The 16,579-nt window shown below is 39.5% G+C and overlaps 1 protein-coding gene and 1 long non-coding RNA gene across 2 annotated transcripts; one reads left to right on the top strand and one right to left on the bottom strand.

Annotated features, from left to right (window-relative positions):
* Nucleotides 1–7,950: 7,950 nt before the first annotated feature.
* Nucleotides 7,951–10,665, top strand: zgc:153675 (transmembrane protein 263). Its single transcript, XM_027025417.3, has 3 exons — nucleotides 7,951–8,230; nucleotides 9,057–9,135; nucleotides 9,757–10,665. The coding sequence occupies exons 1-3, from the start codon at nucleotides 8,222–8,224 to the stop codon at nucleotides 10,038–10,040; spliced, it is 372 nt and encodes a 123-aa protein (XP_026881218.1). The 5' UTR covers nucleotides 7,951–8,221; the 3' UTR covers nucleotides 10,041–10,665.
* A 117-nt stretch (nucleotides 10,666–10,782) lies between these two features.
* LOC113586973 (uncharacterized) lies at nucleotides 10,783–15,572 on the bottom strand. The gene is made up of 3 exons (XR_003411683.3): nucleotides 15,151–15,572; nucleotides 14,109–14,341; nucleotides 10,783–12,670 (listed from the first exon to the last, which is right to left on the bottom strand). It is a non-coding gene; the product is annotated as an uncharacterized LOC113586973 (long non-coding RNA).
* Nucleotides 15,573–16,579: the final 1,007 nt, after the last annotated feature.

The following is a 16,579-nucleotide window of genomic DNA, read 5'->3' as shown; positions in this document are numbered from 1 at the left end:
TTGTTGACAATCCTGAATCCGAGGATAGTCGGATCGGTGTAGATTGGTCTCTTCAGTTAGGGTTTACTAAACACGGTTTCTGCAGAATTTGTCATGTATAATGCTTGTTTATTTGGAGTTTTTGTGTGCTTATCAGGGGTGACATAAGACTACCCATACCTGACGTCTTTTGATCTTTTATGTCCACAAAACATAAAACCCTGTCGTTAAATTATTGTAATTGTAGAATTGAGTGTCTTAACAAAATAAATTTACCTAATGGCGATCATTATATCAAATGATTCGTATAAAGAATATAACTAATTGTATAACGAAAGTTTGGTTGTCAGTAATACTAATTTCATTTGGCACTGTATTGACTACAGTAGGCTATTGATAGTAAGGTCGTGGTGCCGACTGCTTGTGATTTTGTTACACTGTGATTTTGTTACACAGTGTTTTGGCTACTTGGAATCGTTTTACATACATTTTATACTTGGTATAAAAATGAAGACTTGATATACACTCATCACTCATGTAATTCAAAACACTATTCTTGATTCTTGCCTCTACAGCTGCTGACAACTTTATTACATGCCTCATCTTACAGGGGCACGTGTACACCAATTTGATGGGTGTACAGTTGCATGCACTATATGCAATCCTGTAGGGCAAAACGGGCAGCATGGTGGGTAGCATAGTGGCTTGGTGGTTAGCATGTTTGCCTCTCAGTGTTAGGGTTGGGTTTGAGTCCCTGTCTGGGTGGAGTTCCCATGTACTGTCTGTGTGGGTTTCTTTCCTCCAAGGTTTCTTCCCACAGTGCGAAAACATGGAGGTTGATTGGACACTCTAACTTGTCCTACATGAATGTGCTGATAGAGAGTACTGCTTCTCATTGGCATGTGAGTGATTTTAGTGTATAAGATGATTTCTGTCTTTAAAATGTCCTTCAGTTTGAGAATAAAAATAAAACCAGGGAGTGATCAAGAGCTGGAAGATGGCCAACACTAAATGTGCAAAGCAACATATGGGGTATAAATAAAGTGTTATGAACTGAGCTATTATAACCTAAATGTTTCTTATAAAGCAGTTGGCAAGTAAGTTACCGTGTACAGTGAATGACTCCAACGTTAAATGAAGATTTTAACTTAAAATACATTTTGTCATAGAATATAAGATTATGACTGCTGCAATGTACAGTTTACACCAAAAAGTTCTTTAATGAAAGATGAGGTGATGGTTTATATCAAACCTACTAAGTCCCATTCTTGCCCACCAAGTCAGATCTACTCGTACCTTTACACTCCAGTCAAGTGGCAGCTGCTACATGTAGTATTCGCTGAGTGATTTAAGTAAACCAGGAGCCTTGGATTAGAGAGCTAACTTTGATTTTATTTTAGGCTAAAAGGTAACACGACAATAGCTCTAGCCCTCTAGCCATCTCTGTCACTATGGCAACTCACTCTTCCCTTCTAACCTGTGTAAAGACAGAAGACACTGCGTAAGGAAAAAATAATTCAAAACTATCACCAGGCCATTTTTGCCATGGAATCAGATGCTATGTTTTGCATTATATTGTTAAACAGATGGAGGATGATCATAGATAAGACCTTCAAGTCAAAGGATTAGACCCTAGTTTGAGGATTCAGCAGAGTGTCTTCAAGTGTGCAAGTAGCATTCCAAAACAGTATTCCAAACCTTCCAAACCAAAACTTCCTTAACACAGCAGAAAACTGAATTATTGAGTTAGACAGAAGGACGTTAAATTATTTAATATCCGTATTATGAAACAGTGACTTTTTTAAGTATTGTGCATTGGAAATCATAAGCTTCTATCCTTCAGTTTCTGTCTCACTCAGGAAGGAATGTGACTATCTTGCTTGTTGTGTTGGGAGTATCTGCACAACAGACATTATTTGCTCCTCTCCTGCCACTACCATCTCTGTGCAAAGATGGCTTAGGAATCAAGTCACAAACAGAAGTCACCAACTGTGGGCTGAAACTAATCGAACCATTAGCCTTCAGCAAGGAAGTAAAAGCAAACTAAAAGGGCGAGGATTTCTTTTGTCAAACACAACGTTGTAGGTTTATAGGGAATTGCCTTCTAAAAGCCTGTTGTTTAATCTCATGAATTGTCACATATGCTTACAATTTAATGTCTTTCTTTTGGAAACACATAGTTACCAGTCTCCTGATGAGTTGTCGACTTGACATAGAGCAGGCAGTTTCTGTTTGATCTTTTGCACTTGCAGGCCCGCATTAGTGCAAACACCATAACAGATTCACAGCAGATTTCATTTACTTCTAAGGTCTCATGTGCTGATGTTGAAAGTGGTATTTGCTCAAGCAATTTTGTTATACAATTTTTGTTCTTACCGATCTTTCCTTATAATTCTGCTTAAATGTGAAAACAAAGCTTTCTGAAGCAATGACATTTTTTTACACACTATTAAAAAGGGTTCGGTATTCAAAGCTATCTAGGACGGTGCCCATCAGTGATCACATCTAGTGCTGCTGAATCAGCTGGGTTCTACGAAGTTCAGAAGAGCCTTTTCGTACCGTTATCTCGAAAAGATAACAAAAGTTGTCGTTTTCTCGAGATCACAACTTATTTTCTCTTAGGATGGCAAGATAAAATTTGTTTTCTAAAAGTTGTTTTCCTAATATAACAACTTATTTTACTTGTGATCTCAATGGTTTTCTCGACAGCGCAACTTATATTCCACGTTGTATCGAAATGCTTAATTGGAAATTCATATTGTACATCATCGATGAGCGTATTTATTTTCCTTTAAACAGAGACTGACACAAGAATAAATGCAGTCACATAAACACGCATGCATGCAGGCACTGATACACATGCTTACAGTGAGCATAAATAAAAGAAATGTCCTTTTCAAACCATGATTGGGACTTTCTCGTCGTTTACTATGCCGATTTATGGTAGCTTGTCAAAAGTATGATCCCGGTAGACCAGAGTGCTTATTACAGATCTATCACTGAAGATTGAAGAAAGTGATTCAGATATACTGAAAAACTTTGCACACTGCCATAGCCCGCACAAACTCCACACAAGTATATATTTTTAATGGGCGAAGTCTAGTATTGTTGGCATTTCGAAACGAGGTTCCACCAGTTCCTGGCAATAATATAGTTTACAATTTAGTAGCGTTTGCTAAATAAAACCTTTTGATATCCTGAGATATGAGACATGAAAAAAATAAACTCATGATCGTGAGAAAACCACCATTGAGATAGCAAGAAAAATCTTGAGATAACTGTACAGTGGATTTGTTTTTTCTTTCTTTCTTTTTTTGTACATTTATTTGTATAAATGTTAAATATATTACATGCTCCTCCAGTGTTAACAATGATACTGTAACCTAAATACAATGTAACTGAGCAAAGAAAAAAAGAAAATCAATATAGAAACAGAGAACAAGAACAGTAGTAACAGTGAAGTGCATCCACATACCCATTACACATGCACTTAAAGCGCACACTACAAGAGCTTCACATATATCTGAAACTTCTGTTGGGTATTTGAATACAGGGTAAAAGTGCAAGAAGAAGAAGTATGGAAGGATTCCATACTTTTAAACAAATTCTAAAGCTACCAGATAGCTCATATCTGAGCCTTTCAATAGGGCAACATATTCATGACTTCTCTGAACCACATTTTAAATGAAAGATCTGATTTCCATAATCTTAAAACAATCTTCTTAGCAATTATCACACCATATGTAACAGCTGCTTCCTACATAGGGACAGTGGTGTCACAGTGGTGTCTCAGTGGTTAAGGTACCTGACTTGTAATTTGAAGGTTGCTGGTTCAAGTCCTCTCACTGCCAAGTTGCAACTGTTGGGCCCCTGAGCAAGACCCTTAACCCTCAATTACTCAAGTTGTAATTGGTCATAGTTGTAAGTTGCTTTGGATAAATGTACTTAAAATGAAAGGTCCTATATTACAATATATATGTTGTTAACACAATAAAAGGAACTGGCAAAAGTGGAGTGTTCCATCTGAACTGTTGCAGGCTGTTTGTTTATTGTGGTAAGATGCCATTTTCGTTCATGCTGCACCGAACACTCCACATGTTCCATAAGAGGCTGTGTCTCGTCAACATCCCTGCACTGCTGGAAGCACTGAAGTTGTCCTCCACCGTCCGCCTCCCTGGCTGCTCCAGGCGGGGCGATGCAGCCGTATGTGCAGCGTAGCAGTGACGTGGACATGCCAAAAGGTTGCTCCTATTGGCCGAAAAATGCTGTCAGTTACACAACGAGACAAAAGAAGTTGCCGGTGTTGTGCCGAATTCCGATTCCAAGTCAAAATCTCCCATTAGCCTATTCGGACAGGATTAGTTTACTTGTGGAAGTGTGGCAATGTAATATTAGCGATTGCTCAGTAGGAATTAATACTACTTGCAACACACTAGTATTTACTGGGTTCGGGGAAGGGGGAGACAGTGATTAGAACACCTATCATTTATAAGATTAATTAATGTGGATTTATTACAAAACGGATGCGTCACTTGAGGTATTTAACCCAGTACATTGAGAAAAGAGAAGAAGAAAAAAAATAGTTCGAGCGCTAAAAGCTCGAGTCCCTTTCAGATTAATCGTCCTTGATAAGAGTTGTAGTAGTTCCTGCCCTACCGCTCGCTGCGTGTGTCCCAGTGTCCAGTGGGACTGACTCGCTATCCAAACACTAATTGTGTACACACACACAAAATAATTGGAGTTCGTAGAAATTCAGTCAAAACAAAATCATCCACTCCTTTAGAGCATTAATAACAAATAACTTTAAAAAACTCTCTTTCTTCAAGTATTAACTGAATATTTCTATCAGATTCCAGTGGAAATAATTTATTTCAACACGCACATTGTATGTTCAGCCTTCCCGATGGTGAAATTATTTGCAGCATTTGTCAGTAGTTTTAGTCCTGTCGGTCATTTCTCAAGTATGGAGGCGCTCGAGGAGGCATATAGTTTCGTCGTGCATTGCTCTAATACCTCGGGTGTAGCTTTTCATAGATAAGTTATTTAATATTTTATTCAGCATAGGTAATAATGATGTTGATGAGCAATATTTCATATATTAATTATCTATATTGTTATTTTGACCCTGAATCGATGCTACAAACGGTGTTTTCTATTTGTGAACAGCGGAAGCCACGTATTGTGTATGTTTTTAGAGGTGACGCGGGGGCATAGAGTAGCCACACCCATAAAGTGTCAATCATTGTAGTAACGCATGTGAAAATGTAGCGTTGCAGTTTTACTTTATTGGATATACGTATAGTATCCTATGTAGCTGTATTTGCTTATGATAAATTGCATTAGGGTTTGTTTAGTTAAACTGAAAGCAGTTTTTATTAGTCAGCTTTTGTCAACTTTTATTCACATTAAGTGATGAGCAAGAGTAAGAGTGGCAGTGACATTCAGCAGTTTTTCGGGAAACCTCAGGAAAAAGAAAAGTAGCTGTGAGAAAATGAGTACTAGTCAGGTGATATAAGTACAGAAAATGAGTACTAGGCAGGTGATATAAGTACAGAAAATGAGTACTAGGCAGGTGATATAAGTACAGAAAATGAGTACTAGTCAGGTGATACAAGTACAGAAAATGAGTACTAGTCAGGTGATACAAGTACAGAAAAACGAGTACTAGTCAGGTGATATAAGTACAAAAAAATGAGTACTAGGCAGGTGATATAAGTACAGAAAATGTGTACTAGGCAGGTGATATAAGTACAGAAAATGAGTACTAGGCAGGTGATATAAGTACAGAAAATGAGTGCTAGTCAGGTGATACAAGTACAGAAAATGAGTACTAGTCGGGTGATATAAGTACAGAAAATGAGTACTAGGCAGGTGATATAAGTACAGAAGAGAGTCATACAAGAACTGAGTCAGTGTTTTCTGACATAATTACCAGTCAGAACATACTGAATAATGTGCTGACATTAAGAAATTGTCAGTAATTTATTCCTGAACATCATGGCAAGAAATACCAATTGTTTACTCATGTTCACTCTGGTTCATTCAGAGTAAAGAGCGAGTAGGAGAGAGCATGAGGATGCTGGCAGGTGAGGGAGAGCAGGTGACATGGAGATGAGTGAGAAAAGGAGCAAATGTTGATGGTTAAGACCAAGTAATGACATCAGAGTCTCATCCTCATGTTAATTTAAGAAATGTAAGATACTCCTATAATAATAATAATAATAATAATAATAATAATAATAATAATAAATAGATGAAAATTAAATATATTAAGAAAAGCCCTAATTAAAAAAAAAAAAAAAGTTAGAACATTAAGACTAAAAGTAGTCCCCCAAAGTGGGGTCTGATAATTAATAAACATTTAAAAACAGAACTAAAAAGAAATGCTGAGAATAGATAACTGGAGAGGAGAAGTGAAGAGGAGAGGAAGAAAGACATGGAGAGTAGAGAAGAGGCGAGACCTAGCGAGGAGAGAAGAGCTGAGTAATGGAGAGGAGATGACTGGAGAGCAGGGGAGAGGAAGGATAATATAGAAGCAGAGTATAGAGGGCCGGAGAGGAGAAGATAAGTCGAGAAGCGAAAAAGAAGAAGGGCAGAGCAGATGTTCCTGATGCCCACCCAAGTGTACTTGTAAGTAAACAAAAACATCAGTCTCCTAAACCTTGGTCACAATATTTGCACTTGTCGTCATAGATTTCTATTTATATGACTATGGTTATGGATACGGCCTTGATATAAAATGAAATTTTGTCGTCTGATCCGTTGACTTATACGGGAATGGGTGAAATTAAAAGTTGTACTGCAGCCAAACAGAAGCACTATACCGGTTTTTTCATAATGCGAAGAACCACTTTACGACATATTCGCTTTTTGCCCCTTTAATTGTAAGGGACAAAAAGGTAAGAAACGCCACCTTATGGCAAATAAGGCACACTGCAGTTAGTCTGTCTGAGCTGACTACATAGCTCCCAATTCTTTTTATGCTACCTGATCTTTTCCACTGTTATCAGTAAACCGAGCGTCTGAATGCAAGATAAACAATGGAAATATATCTGCATTCTGTCACTTAGCGCTTGGTGTTTATAATGCTTGGTTTAAAATGTCTGACCTTGTATATGTCTGGTAGCAACAGAGGTGATATTGTCAACAGTGGCGTATTTCTATAATAAATAACCAATTCAGATTTATTTGTAGCAATTCTTAAAACAGAAAAAATATCTGTTCATTTTCATCAGAACATATGTTATCACAAAACAGCTTTACATAAATTAATGTCAGTTATTCTTCTCACATGGATGTGACCTTATTCAACCTGACTACAACTGCAGGCAGGGATGAGACTTTGTCGAGCAGACAGCAGGCAGACAAGGTATGGGTACATAACTTATGCGCCAGGTTGCCTTTGGGCTTTAGGGCAGCTTTCTGCCCTGGGCACACATTTCTAGTGGAATCTTAGCCCATCCTGCCAAGAGATGCATTTGAAATGAGCATAGTCATCATTAATCATGTCGTCATTCTTCGCCGGTGTCTCAGTGTTCTTTTTGCTCCATGGCTGGCAGCTCAGCTATTGGGTGGCCAAGCTATTTTATGCCTCACATTGCATTAGAAACTTAATGTTTAAGGGGGCTGATTTTCTAGTAGAAACTAAGTAGAAACTGAAATGTAGTCACTTGACATCTTTTCATTTCTCATTTGTTGTAAGTAATAAAATAATTAGAGCTTTCCCATTTTAGGCAAATAAAAATATATTTCATCAGAACATAAGTGCTTTCCTCTTTATCTACCTTTGCAGTTATCACTAGATGGTGAGAGAGAAATAGGCCTACCACGTTGTCGGGCACCTTTGACATCTGTGTACGCTTTACAGTCAGTCCCTCAGGTTAAGACTGTAGAGAGTACACGTTGAAGAAAACAGAGCTCCTCACAAATGACGCAAGATCCGGGTTAGGCGAGCACAGCGCAGCGGCAGCACCGCCACGTCGGCAGAGAGAACTCCATACGAAAAAAGGAGGAAAAAAAGTTTAGGGACCTCGCAAACAGTCACGTGGTTTTCACATTTAAAACAGCAAAGAATATTTCATATAGTATAAATTAGCAGACCTGAGGCCCGATGCCAAACTGAGATTGCGAAAAGTTTTCCGGAGGTGCAGCGCACCCGTCGTTTGTCTCAGGTGCGCTATTTCAGGAGTAAATAACGTGATATCGAGCGGACCGTTTTGCTGCTAAGAATTTGCTATAAACAATGGTCAAGGTAAGTGTGTTTACATGCTGTTCGCTGGCTAATTTTCTCATGTCCGTATTTGCGTTCGTCTGACTCGAGAGGGGAATTAGTCTTGTTTTTATGTTATAGCATGTATATTGTCGTCGTCCCCCCCCCCCCCCCTTCAAAAATAAAATTTCACATCGTTGCTTGTTATTCCTGAAGATATTATAGCGACCACTTTATTATTTTACTGCAGGCTATCGTGAGCTGATCTGTTTAAGATATTATCCCAGAATTGCGACTGTTTGTTCGCTTTTAAACTATTTAATGTTAGTCCGCTGGTCCTTAGTTTGGTTACGTGGGGGAGAGTCTAACTTGTTTTTCTCGAATAAATTGGAAATTCGATGTTAAAACCGTGTCTATTTGGCCTTTTTACTAGCTAAGCTTAGTTTATAGAATAGTTCAGACTATTCTAGGTGTGTACCATTTTCTTCTATAATCGGCGTTTATCTGTATTCTTCTTAAGTATAGTAAGTTTCAAAAAATGTAATTCATATATTTCAAAATTTAATTAAACTTATGCAGCGCTTTTTTTTTTTTTTTTTACAACGTCACAAAGCAGATATGCAAAATAACATTGACTGCAAGAGGGGGGTATTTTTAGGCTCCAAAACATGCTGAATTTGTTAACAATTTCATTTTTCAAAACATGCACTTAATTTTCTTTACTTTCATCCTCAAGGGTCTCGGGTTTGACTGAAACAGTGCAACTGCTTCTCTCGCCAAATTGCGAAATATTTCACATCTTCCGTCTAGCCACGATCTTTGTACTAATATCAGAGAATTCTGACTTTCGTCTTTTTCCTTCCCCTAGAACGTGAACTGTGAGCTGCAGCACGGAAGCGTGGCCCAGGAGCACGAGACCGTCCAGGCTGGAATGGAGCCCTTCGCAGGTAAACCGCACTCGCGGACCGCGCCCCCACGAGTTTGCCTGTACCTGTGGATATAAACAACCAGTTTAAACGAGGGTTATTTATCTCATCGTTTATCTCAACACAACTGAGATGCACAGAGCTCTGTGTCTGGGGGCCACATCGGTGCCAGGGGACTGGCATGTCGCCGCTCACAGGCGGGCATGAGTGTGTTGGGAGTTGGTTTTGTTTTTTACTGATCTGGGTGCAGAGGCTTTATGATGGAATAGGTAAGGTATTTTTATATAACACAAAACTAGTACATTTAGAGATAGTCAGTTTGTCATTCTTTTTGAAGACCCAGTGCAAGTGCTCCTACCCAAACGCTAATTAGCGCCCCCTTGTGAAGAGTCTTAACCCTGTTAACAGAATGAATGATCTGTGCGAAGCTTTGGCTGTGCCTGCTGGTACAGTTCATGAACTAGTTACTGCATTATATTGGCTCAAAAAATAAAACTCATCATGCTACTAATTGTGACTGCCCTTGGGGGGCTGATGCCATTATACATGCTTGATTAAAGAGACCATTGCCCACAAGCTGTGCTCTGGGCCAGGTGGGTTTGGGGGCTTTGTTGTTGAAGTCGAGCTCTGTCTGTGTTCCAGATGAGGGGAAGGAGAGGAAGGAGCTCTCTGCTGCTGCGCCCGGTGTTCTCTGGCGAGTGACCGGAGGCCTCTTCAGTGCCACCAAGGGTGTTGTCGGGGCAACAGTCGGGGGAGTGGCCTGGCTAGGCGGGAAAAGCATGGAGATCACCAAATCAGCAGTCAGCTCTGTCCCCTCTGTTGGTGTTGGCCTGGTAAAAGGTGTAGCCGGGGGGGTGTCGACAGTCGGTGCAACCGTAGCTAGCAAAGTTCCGTTCACAGGGAAGAGGAAAGATAAGGCAGAGTGAAGATTACAGTGAAGAAGATGATGACTATGATTTTGGACAAGGAGAGTGCACCTCTGAGCCCTGACACGAGTTTGATTCCTTGTACTGGTGCAGCATACTTTTTTTTTTTTTATATATATATATATATATTTTCTGTGTTTCTGGCTTTTCTAAATGCTGGTTGTTTGAGTGTTTTTTTTGTTTTTTTTTGGTTCAGGGCATCCTGATGTTGGCTCCTATTCATGGTGACATACTCGTGATCAATGGTGTTTTCATTTTCAGCAGAGATGTTCTGCAGTCTCTGAAATATTTTGTAATCAGCCTTTCCAAATGCAAAGGACTCTGAACATTTGAAAAAAGGGGGAACATTTCAAAAGAACATTAGAGGGTTTCTGCTGTTGATGTATTGGGCTGCTTTGGCAAAAATTTTAATCATGAAACAAGACCTTACTGTTTACAAGCAGAAAACAATATTTAAAGATGCCCATTTCTCCAGTGTATCATCAAGTGGAGCTCTTTATAGCTTGTGTATGTGGAGATTTTCTATGTAATTTCTGCATTGCAAGGTTTGCCATTATGTGTGTTTTTCTGTCTGTAAACTTGTGCTCTCTCTTCTTTAACTAAAATAAAGCCATATAGATCTTTATTGTAAATATTCCCTCAAAATGTAGAGGCAGAAATATAATTCCTGATATATAAAACATTGTAAACATATAGTACACAATTTTAAAAGGATCATCATCTGGGTTCTTTATCAAAGGTGTATCTCTTCAGGCTGTCCTGAAGTCAGTATTACTGAAACCACCATGTGTCACCAAAGAAAGTAGTTTGGTTGTTCCTGTAGGCTGAGAAGTTAAAACAGACACATACAAGCTAAAGACAGACAGCCATTTGTTGACTTGTTTTTATTTTCTGGTAAGACATCACAGCTCCAATTCTTTTTTTAGGAATGCTACAAACTAGAAAAATAAAAACCACAGCCAGCCAATATACCACACACAGTTGAGCAGGATGTTTTAAAAATACAAAGCAAGTTCTGAGGAGAAAAGAAGTTTCCTGGAGGGGTCTGTAGAGCTGCAAGGCTTATGGGTGGAGTCTGAGGAGGAGAGGTGCAGGACTGATGGAGTCATTGAGTAAACCCAGGGCTAGTGGGTGGGGTCTGGGAGACTAGTCATAGCTGGTGGGTGCTGGTCATAGCTCGTTTCCACAGTTGAGCTTCGTGTTGTGAATGTAAAACAGGGCACTGCTGATGGAAGAGCTGAGAAGCTAACAGCACTCAAGAGGGGAACTGTCTGAAACTGACCTCCATTTGGACTTCAGAATGTATGAAATGTGAATACAGATGAGTGATCACTGAAGGGCAATAGTCAACTGATGCTAAAATACCAAACTGATTTAGTGGTACCTGAGATTTTGTAATGACAATACTACAGTACTTATGCATGCAACCAATTTGATGAGCAAGGTATTTACAAGTTTAGTACAAAAATGGTGTGTAACATGCATAATACAGGAATCCATAGCTATCCATCAGTGAGGGTCAGAGCTCGCAAAGAGAAAGCCCTGCCACTCCACTGACCCTCAGCTTTCCTTAAAAAACAAACCAGGGTCTAAAGAGAATATTCAGTAATAATGACTAAACATGTGTTTTAGATTAGATCAGTTTAAAATCATTCACTGAACTAATTTCTTATAATTTGTGATTATGAACCATGGCATGCTTTAAACTCTCAGCACTTTGCCTTTTGACCTCATACTGACCTCTACACTGTAACGTTAAACGTTTAGAACAGAACCATGACACCAGTTATGCTCTGCCTCCTGCTTCCTCTTCCCAGAGCCTCTCAGCTAAATGAGGTGAGCTATATGTACAAGCACAAATTATGAAAACAATGAAATATCAAAGCCATGAGAAGCAGCACAGGCAAGGTAGTGAAGTGGCACCCAGAGTAAGCAGCAGGGAAATCACCTTTTTCCACTCTCTGGCTACTGTGGCACTACAAACTGGTGGCCATGGTGACAAGAGACATTTGACAAAGTACGGAGGCCTGTGAGGGACAGATAAGGATTTCTAGTGAGACACTACATACCCAAGAGTAAGTGGACACCTGATCACCACACATGTATTTCTTGTTCGACATCCCATTACACAACATGGGCATTAATATGGAGTTGCCCTGTATTTGCAAGTATAACAGCCTCCATGCTTCCTACAAAATTTTGCAGTGTGTCTGTGCGAACTTGAGCCCATTCAGTCAAGCGCATTTGGGAAGTCAGACGATGTTCCTCCAAACAAACTCATCAAATTACATTCATTCATAGTGGATGAGGACTTGGCCTTCCCCTAAACTGTTGCCAATGTTAATGCTTTGAATGCTGTAGCATTAACATAACCTTTCACTGGAACCAAGAGACCTAGCCCAAACCCTGAAATACAGACTGACTTATCCATCCCCCACCAAACTTTACTTTAAAGTCTCCTTCTATCTGCCAAACCCAGAGTTGTCCATCAGCAAGTGAAGTGTGAGTCATCTTTCCAGTGCTCCAGAGTCCATCTGACATTGTGGTACTGTGCATATTTAGCTTAGGCTTGTGTACCATTGCTCTTGGAATCATTTCATGAAGCTCCTGAAGCAGTTTTTCCAAGTACACTGGAAAGAGCAGCACAACAGTAGTACAGCAGATCAGTACAGAGGACTGCAAAGTGTAAATGCACAACATAACAGTACAAAAAGAGTGCAAAGGAAGCACAAAATACAATAAACATGGAATAATAAGCAAAAATAACTGACACCCTGGGTGAACTGGTAAATAAGAGTAACAATCATTTGGTAGCTACTTGCTGGGCATCTGAGGACATCTGTAATAAAAGGGGGTTGTATCCCCAATACCAGCAGCAGAATGCAGGGTAAGTGTCAATAGCAGCATACTAAACCTTTCCTGTAAAAGGTATAACAGTCCACAAGATAATGCTGTTGTTTAAAGTGCAGGTGCCAGGAGTGCAGGAAAGGGGTTGGTGAAGGGATGATTCTTAAATGGTCCTGATAAAGAAATGTACCTCAGCAGAGAGAGAATTAATCGTTAGGCAGGTCCAGGTACGAGGGTGTGTCAATTAGGGAACTATAACATGCAATGATGGACTCCAAAAGATCTAGCTATGGCAGCACAGCTAAAAGGAAACAGCCAGAAGGAAAGACAGGCATGAGGGCACCCTGGAACATCAGCACTCCACCACCTCTCAGTCAACAAACTTAAGTGACAAAAGAGAAGTGAAGTGACAGCATTATAACACCCCAGTTTAGCAGAACTCTCAATGCCCATGGACCCCAAGATCTACACCTTTACCCAAGAGGAGAAGTAGATAAAATGCCTGACTGTACAGATTGGTTTTCAGCCTAGCCTTAAATATTGAGACTGTGTCTGAGGCCTGAACATTTACAGGAAGGTTATTCCATAGTGTGGGAGCTTTATAGGTAAAGGCTCTGCTGCCTGTGGTAGATTCTTATTCTTGGTGCTAGTAAAGAGCTGCACCTTTTGATCTAAGCAGACATGGTGGCTCATAATGCACTAAGTTCTCTAAGGCATTGTGGGGCAAGACCATTCAGTGCTTTGTAGGTCATTATAAGCATTTTATAATCAATATTTAAATTTTATTGGAAGCCAAATGTACAGTAGCTAGGATAGGAGTGATGTGAATTTTCTAGTTCTAGTAAGAACTCTGGCTCCTGCATTTTGAACTAGCTGGAGCTTGTTTATGCACTTAGCAGTACAGCTAGATAGTAAAGCATCACAGTAGTCTAATCTTGAAGTAATAAATGCATGGACTAGCTTTTCTGCATCATGTGAGGAGAGCTTGTTCCTAATCTTTGAAATGTTCCTAAGGTGGAGAAAGGCAGTCCTAGAAATATTTACATGAGCTTCAAACAAGAGACTTGGATCCATAACTCCAAGATCCATGTGTGATTTCTCATCATAATACACTAATAAATTGTTATAGATTATAAGTTACTGTAAAAAATAAACATATAAAACTGTTTTATGGTCATAAGAAAATTTGCTTTCAGCGTAGGACTTCATAATGAATCCTACCTGCTGGATTTGAGATGTCTGCCTGCTGTGGGAACTCTACTGCTCTCAGTTCCACTCACGTCCACCTGTTCACGCCCAGGTTAGATGACCCAGCCAACCAGGGGTCCAGGAAAGACACATCGCCTGTCTTCCCCTCGCACTGCCTCCAGCAGTACAGGGTTGTCTTGGAGACCCAAGCCTTTGCGGAACCAGTGGATGGAATTTACGATCATGATCACAGAGCAGATGGGCCTCTGGAAGTATTTACACACATAAAAGTGGACTAAGCCTAACCAACATCATAGCAAGTATTTAAAGGTGATGGCTTCAATCCACTTTCAGTTACAACAGATCCTCAGGTAACGTAGCTGTAACGCGTGTCGGCCCGAGTGCCGCAGGACGCACAGACTTCCTCGACAGGGACGAACATTTAATCACATAAACGAAAGCGGCACTTACGTAATACAAACGAACACGTTACATTTAGACATTACATCTACGATGACCAACGGCGCCGCACACCCTACCGTGAGTTTAAATACACACAGACAAAACGAAGTACAGGTGTGTGCAGGCGTGACCACAAACGAAAGTCCTCCTACTGCACGTGGCTGGCCGAACCACGTGACGAGCGAGCGTTTCTTGACAGTAGCCTAGTTCTACCAAAAGCACTTTTGAGCTACCATTGTCTTTAACACTCTTGCTAAACAATTTTTTTTTAGCTTACTAAATTTAATTAAAAATGTAGATTTGGTATTCCATTACCAAACGATATCCTCCCTATAATTATTGTAAACGTGAGACTGCCAATCACAAACACTACAACGCAAACTGAATAAAACATAAGCATTCATCTTAGACAAAATAAACCGAGAGAGAGAGAGATTAATTGATTGATGTATTACAGTAACCAAAAACTGTAACAATCCTTACTAGACATTTGATTAATGATTATTTCAGAAAACTAGCGTTAGGTCAGTTGTACACCACTCATGCAATGATATTATTATTTTCTGACTCCCACTATAGGAAATAAAAAGGAAACATTTAGAATAAAACCCACCTTAAGGGTATTAACATGGCAAAACCATTTCAGTCTCTTACGAAGCTGTTGTTTTAGTAATACCTTCGCCGACTAGACAATTGCCATATCATATGCCGTTCAACTTAAATACACAGTTAACGAACATGGTAATTCCCACGTGATTAAAACAGGACTTCCTTATTGGAGACAGAGATTACCCCTGCCTTTTGTCTCTTATGACACCATAACCTGATCCTGTCACAGTCTCGCCCACTGCAGGACTGGAGACAGGACTGAGATAGAAACATAGGCCAGGCCAGGTTGCAGTGCCTGGATGAACTCTGAATGGTCCCCCCTGAGAAGGCACTACACATTTATTGTGGCTTGGCTGGTAGAACAGACACTCTGTCATACCACACAATGACCCAGAGGAAGAAACCATGGCAGAGATGGTAAAATCCTTAAGAAATTCCACTGGCATAAAGTTACTTTTCACTAAATGCTCAAAACCATCACTATCCCCCTGCACAAGTTAGAAAATGGCAGTAAAGACTTACAATGAAGGGGGGTGGTTTCAAAGGTTTTGTTTCACGTCATGAGAATATTTAATCTACCAACCAATCTGCAAAAGGTCTGTAAAAATCATATATGAACCTGGCTCCATTCTTACACAATAACATTTTCACATATGCTTCCTTTCACGCACTTACAACTTTGTACACATGCAGATCTTATGTAACTTGATGTAAAATAACCAGAATAATTAAAAAAAAAATACACAAAACCTGTGGAAATTATCCACCGTCCTGTTATAGAGAGAGAGAAGCTTAATTATAAGGCCACTATAAGCATAACATTACATAAATTAAGCAGCTATCAATTTAAAAATCTTAACATTTTGAATGATGTTTAAAACATTTACTTCATTTACACGGCAGCATGCACTCTATATCTGGGAAAATCATCACAACTAACCCAGATTTTAAAAGCAGAAACCAGCGAAATAGCTGACAGGTACTGAATGATTAAATAGACTTTAAGCAAGGCCTATGCAGTGGATGCCTGACGCCTTAACCGGCCAGTGACTCTGGCTATGCTGCGTCGAGTTAGTTCAACTCAGAGTCCAAGCTTAACTTTAATGTTTGTTTATAGCATCAATATTTTACTTTTTCTACTATTAAAATTGAATTGAATGTTTAGAATGTATATTATGCCTAACGGTTTCCCCATTTAGTTTTTCATTGTGCTTTTTCTAACAATTAAATCAAAGCTCGTACATTTAAATTCTTTTTAGGGTTTTAAAGAGTAAATGTCTGAAGAGCGATGAAAAACGATGCGATGCTCCAAGGGTTGTCTTTACACTGCCTGTGAATAAAAGTTAGCGTCAATAACTTTAACAATACATTTTATCATCATTTTATCATGCATTACAAATAAAGTATGTTTGGTAACACTTGCATTTAGGTAG

This window comes from Electrophorus electricus, chromosome 22 (genome assembly GCF_041902795.1).
Source record: "Electrophorus electricus isolate QZ-2024a chromosome 22, ASM4190279v1, whole genome shotgun sequence".
Classification (NCBI taxonomy): domain Eukaryota; kingdom Metazoa; phylum Chordata; class Actinopteri; order Gymnotiformes; family Gymnotidae; genus Electrophorus; species Electrophorus electricus.
The sequence above is the reverse complement of the archived record's forward strand: the minus strand, read 5'-3'. Positions and strand labels throughout refer to the sequence as shown.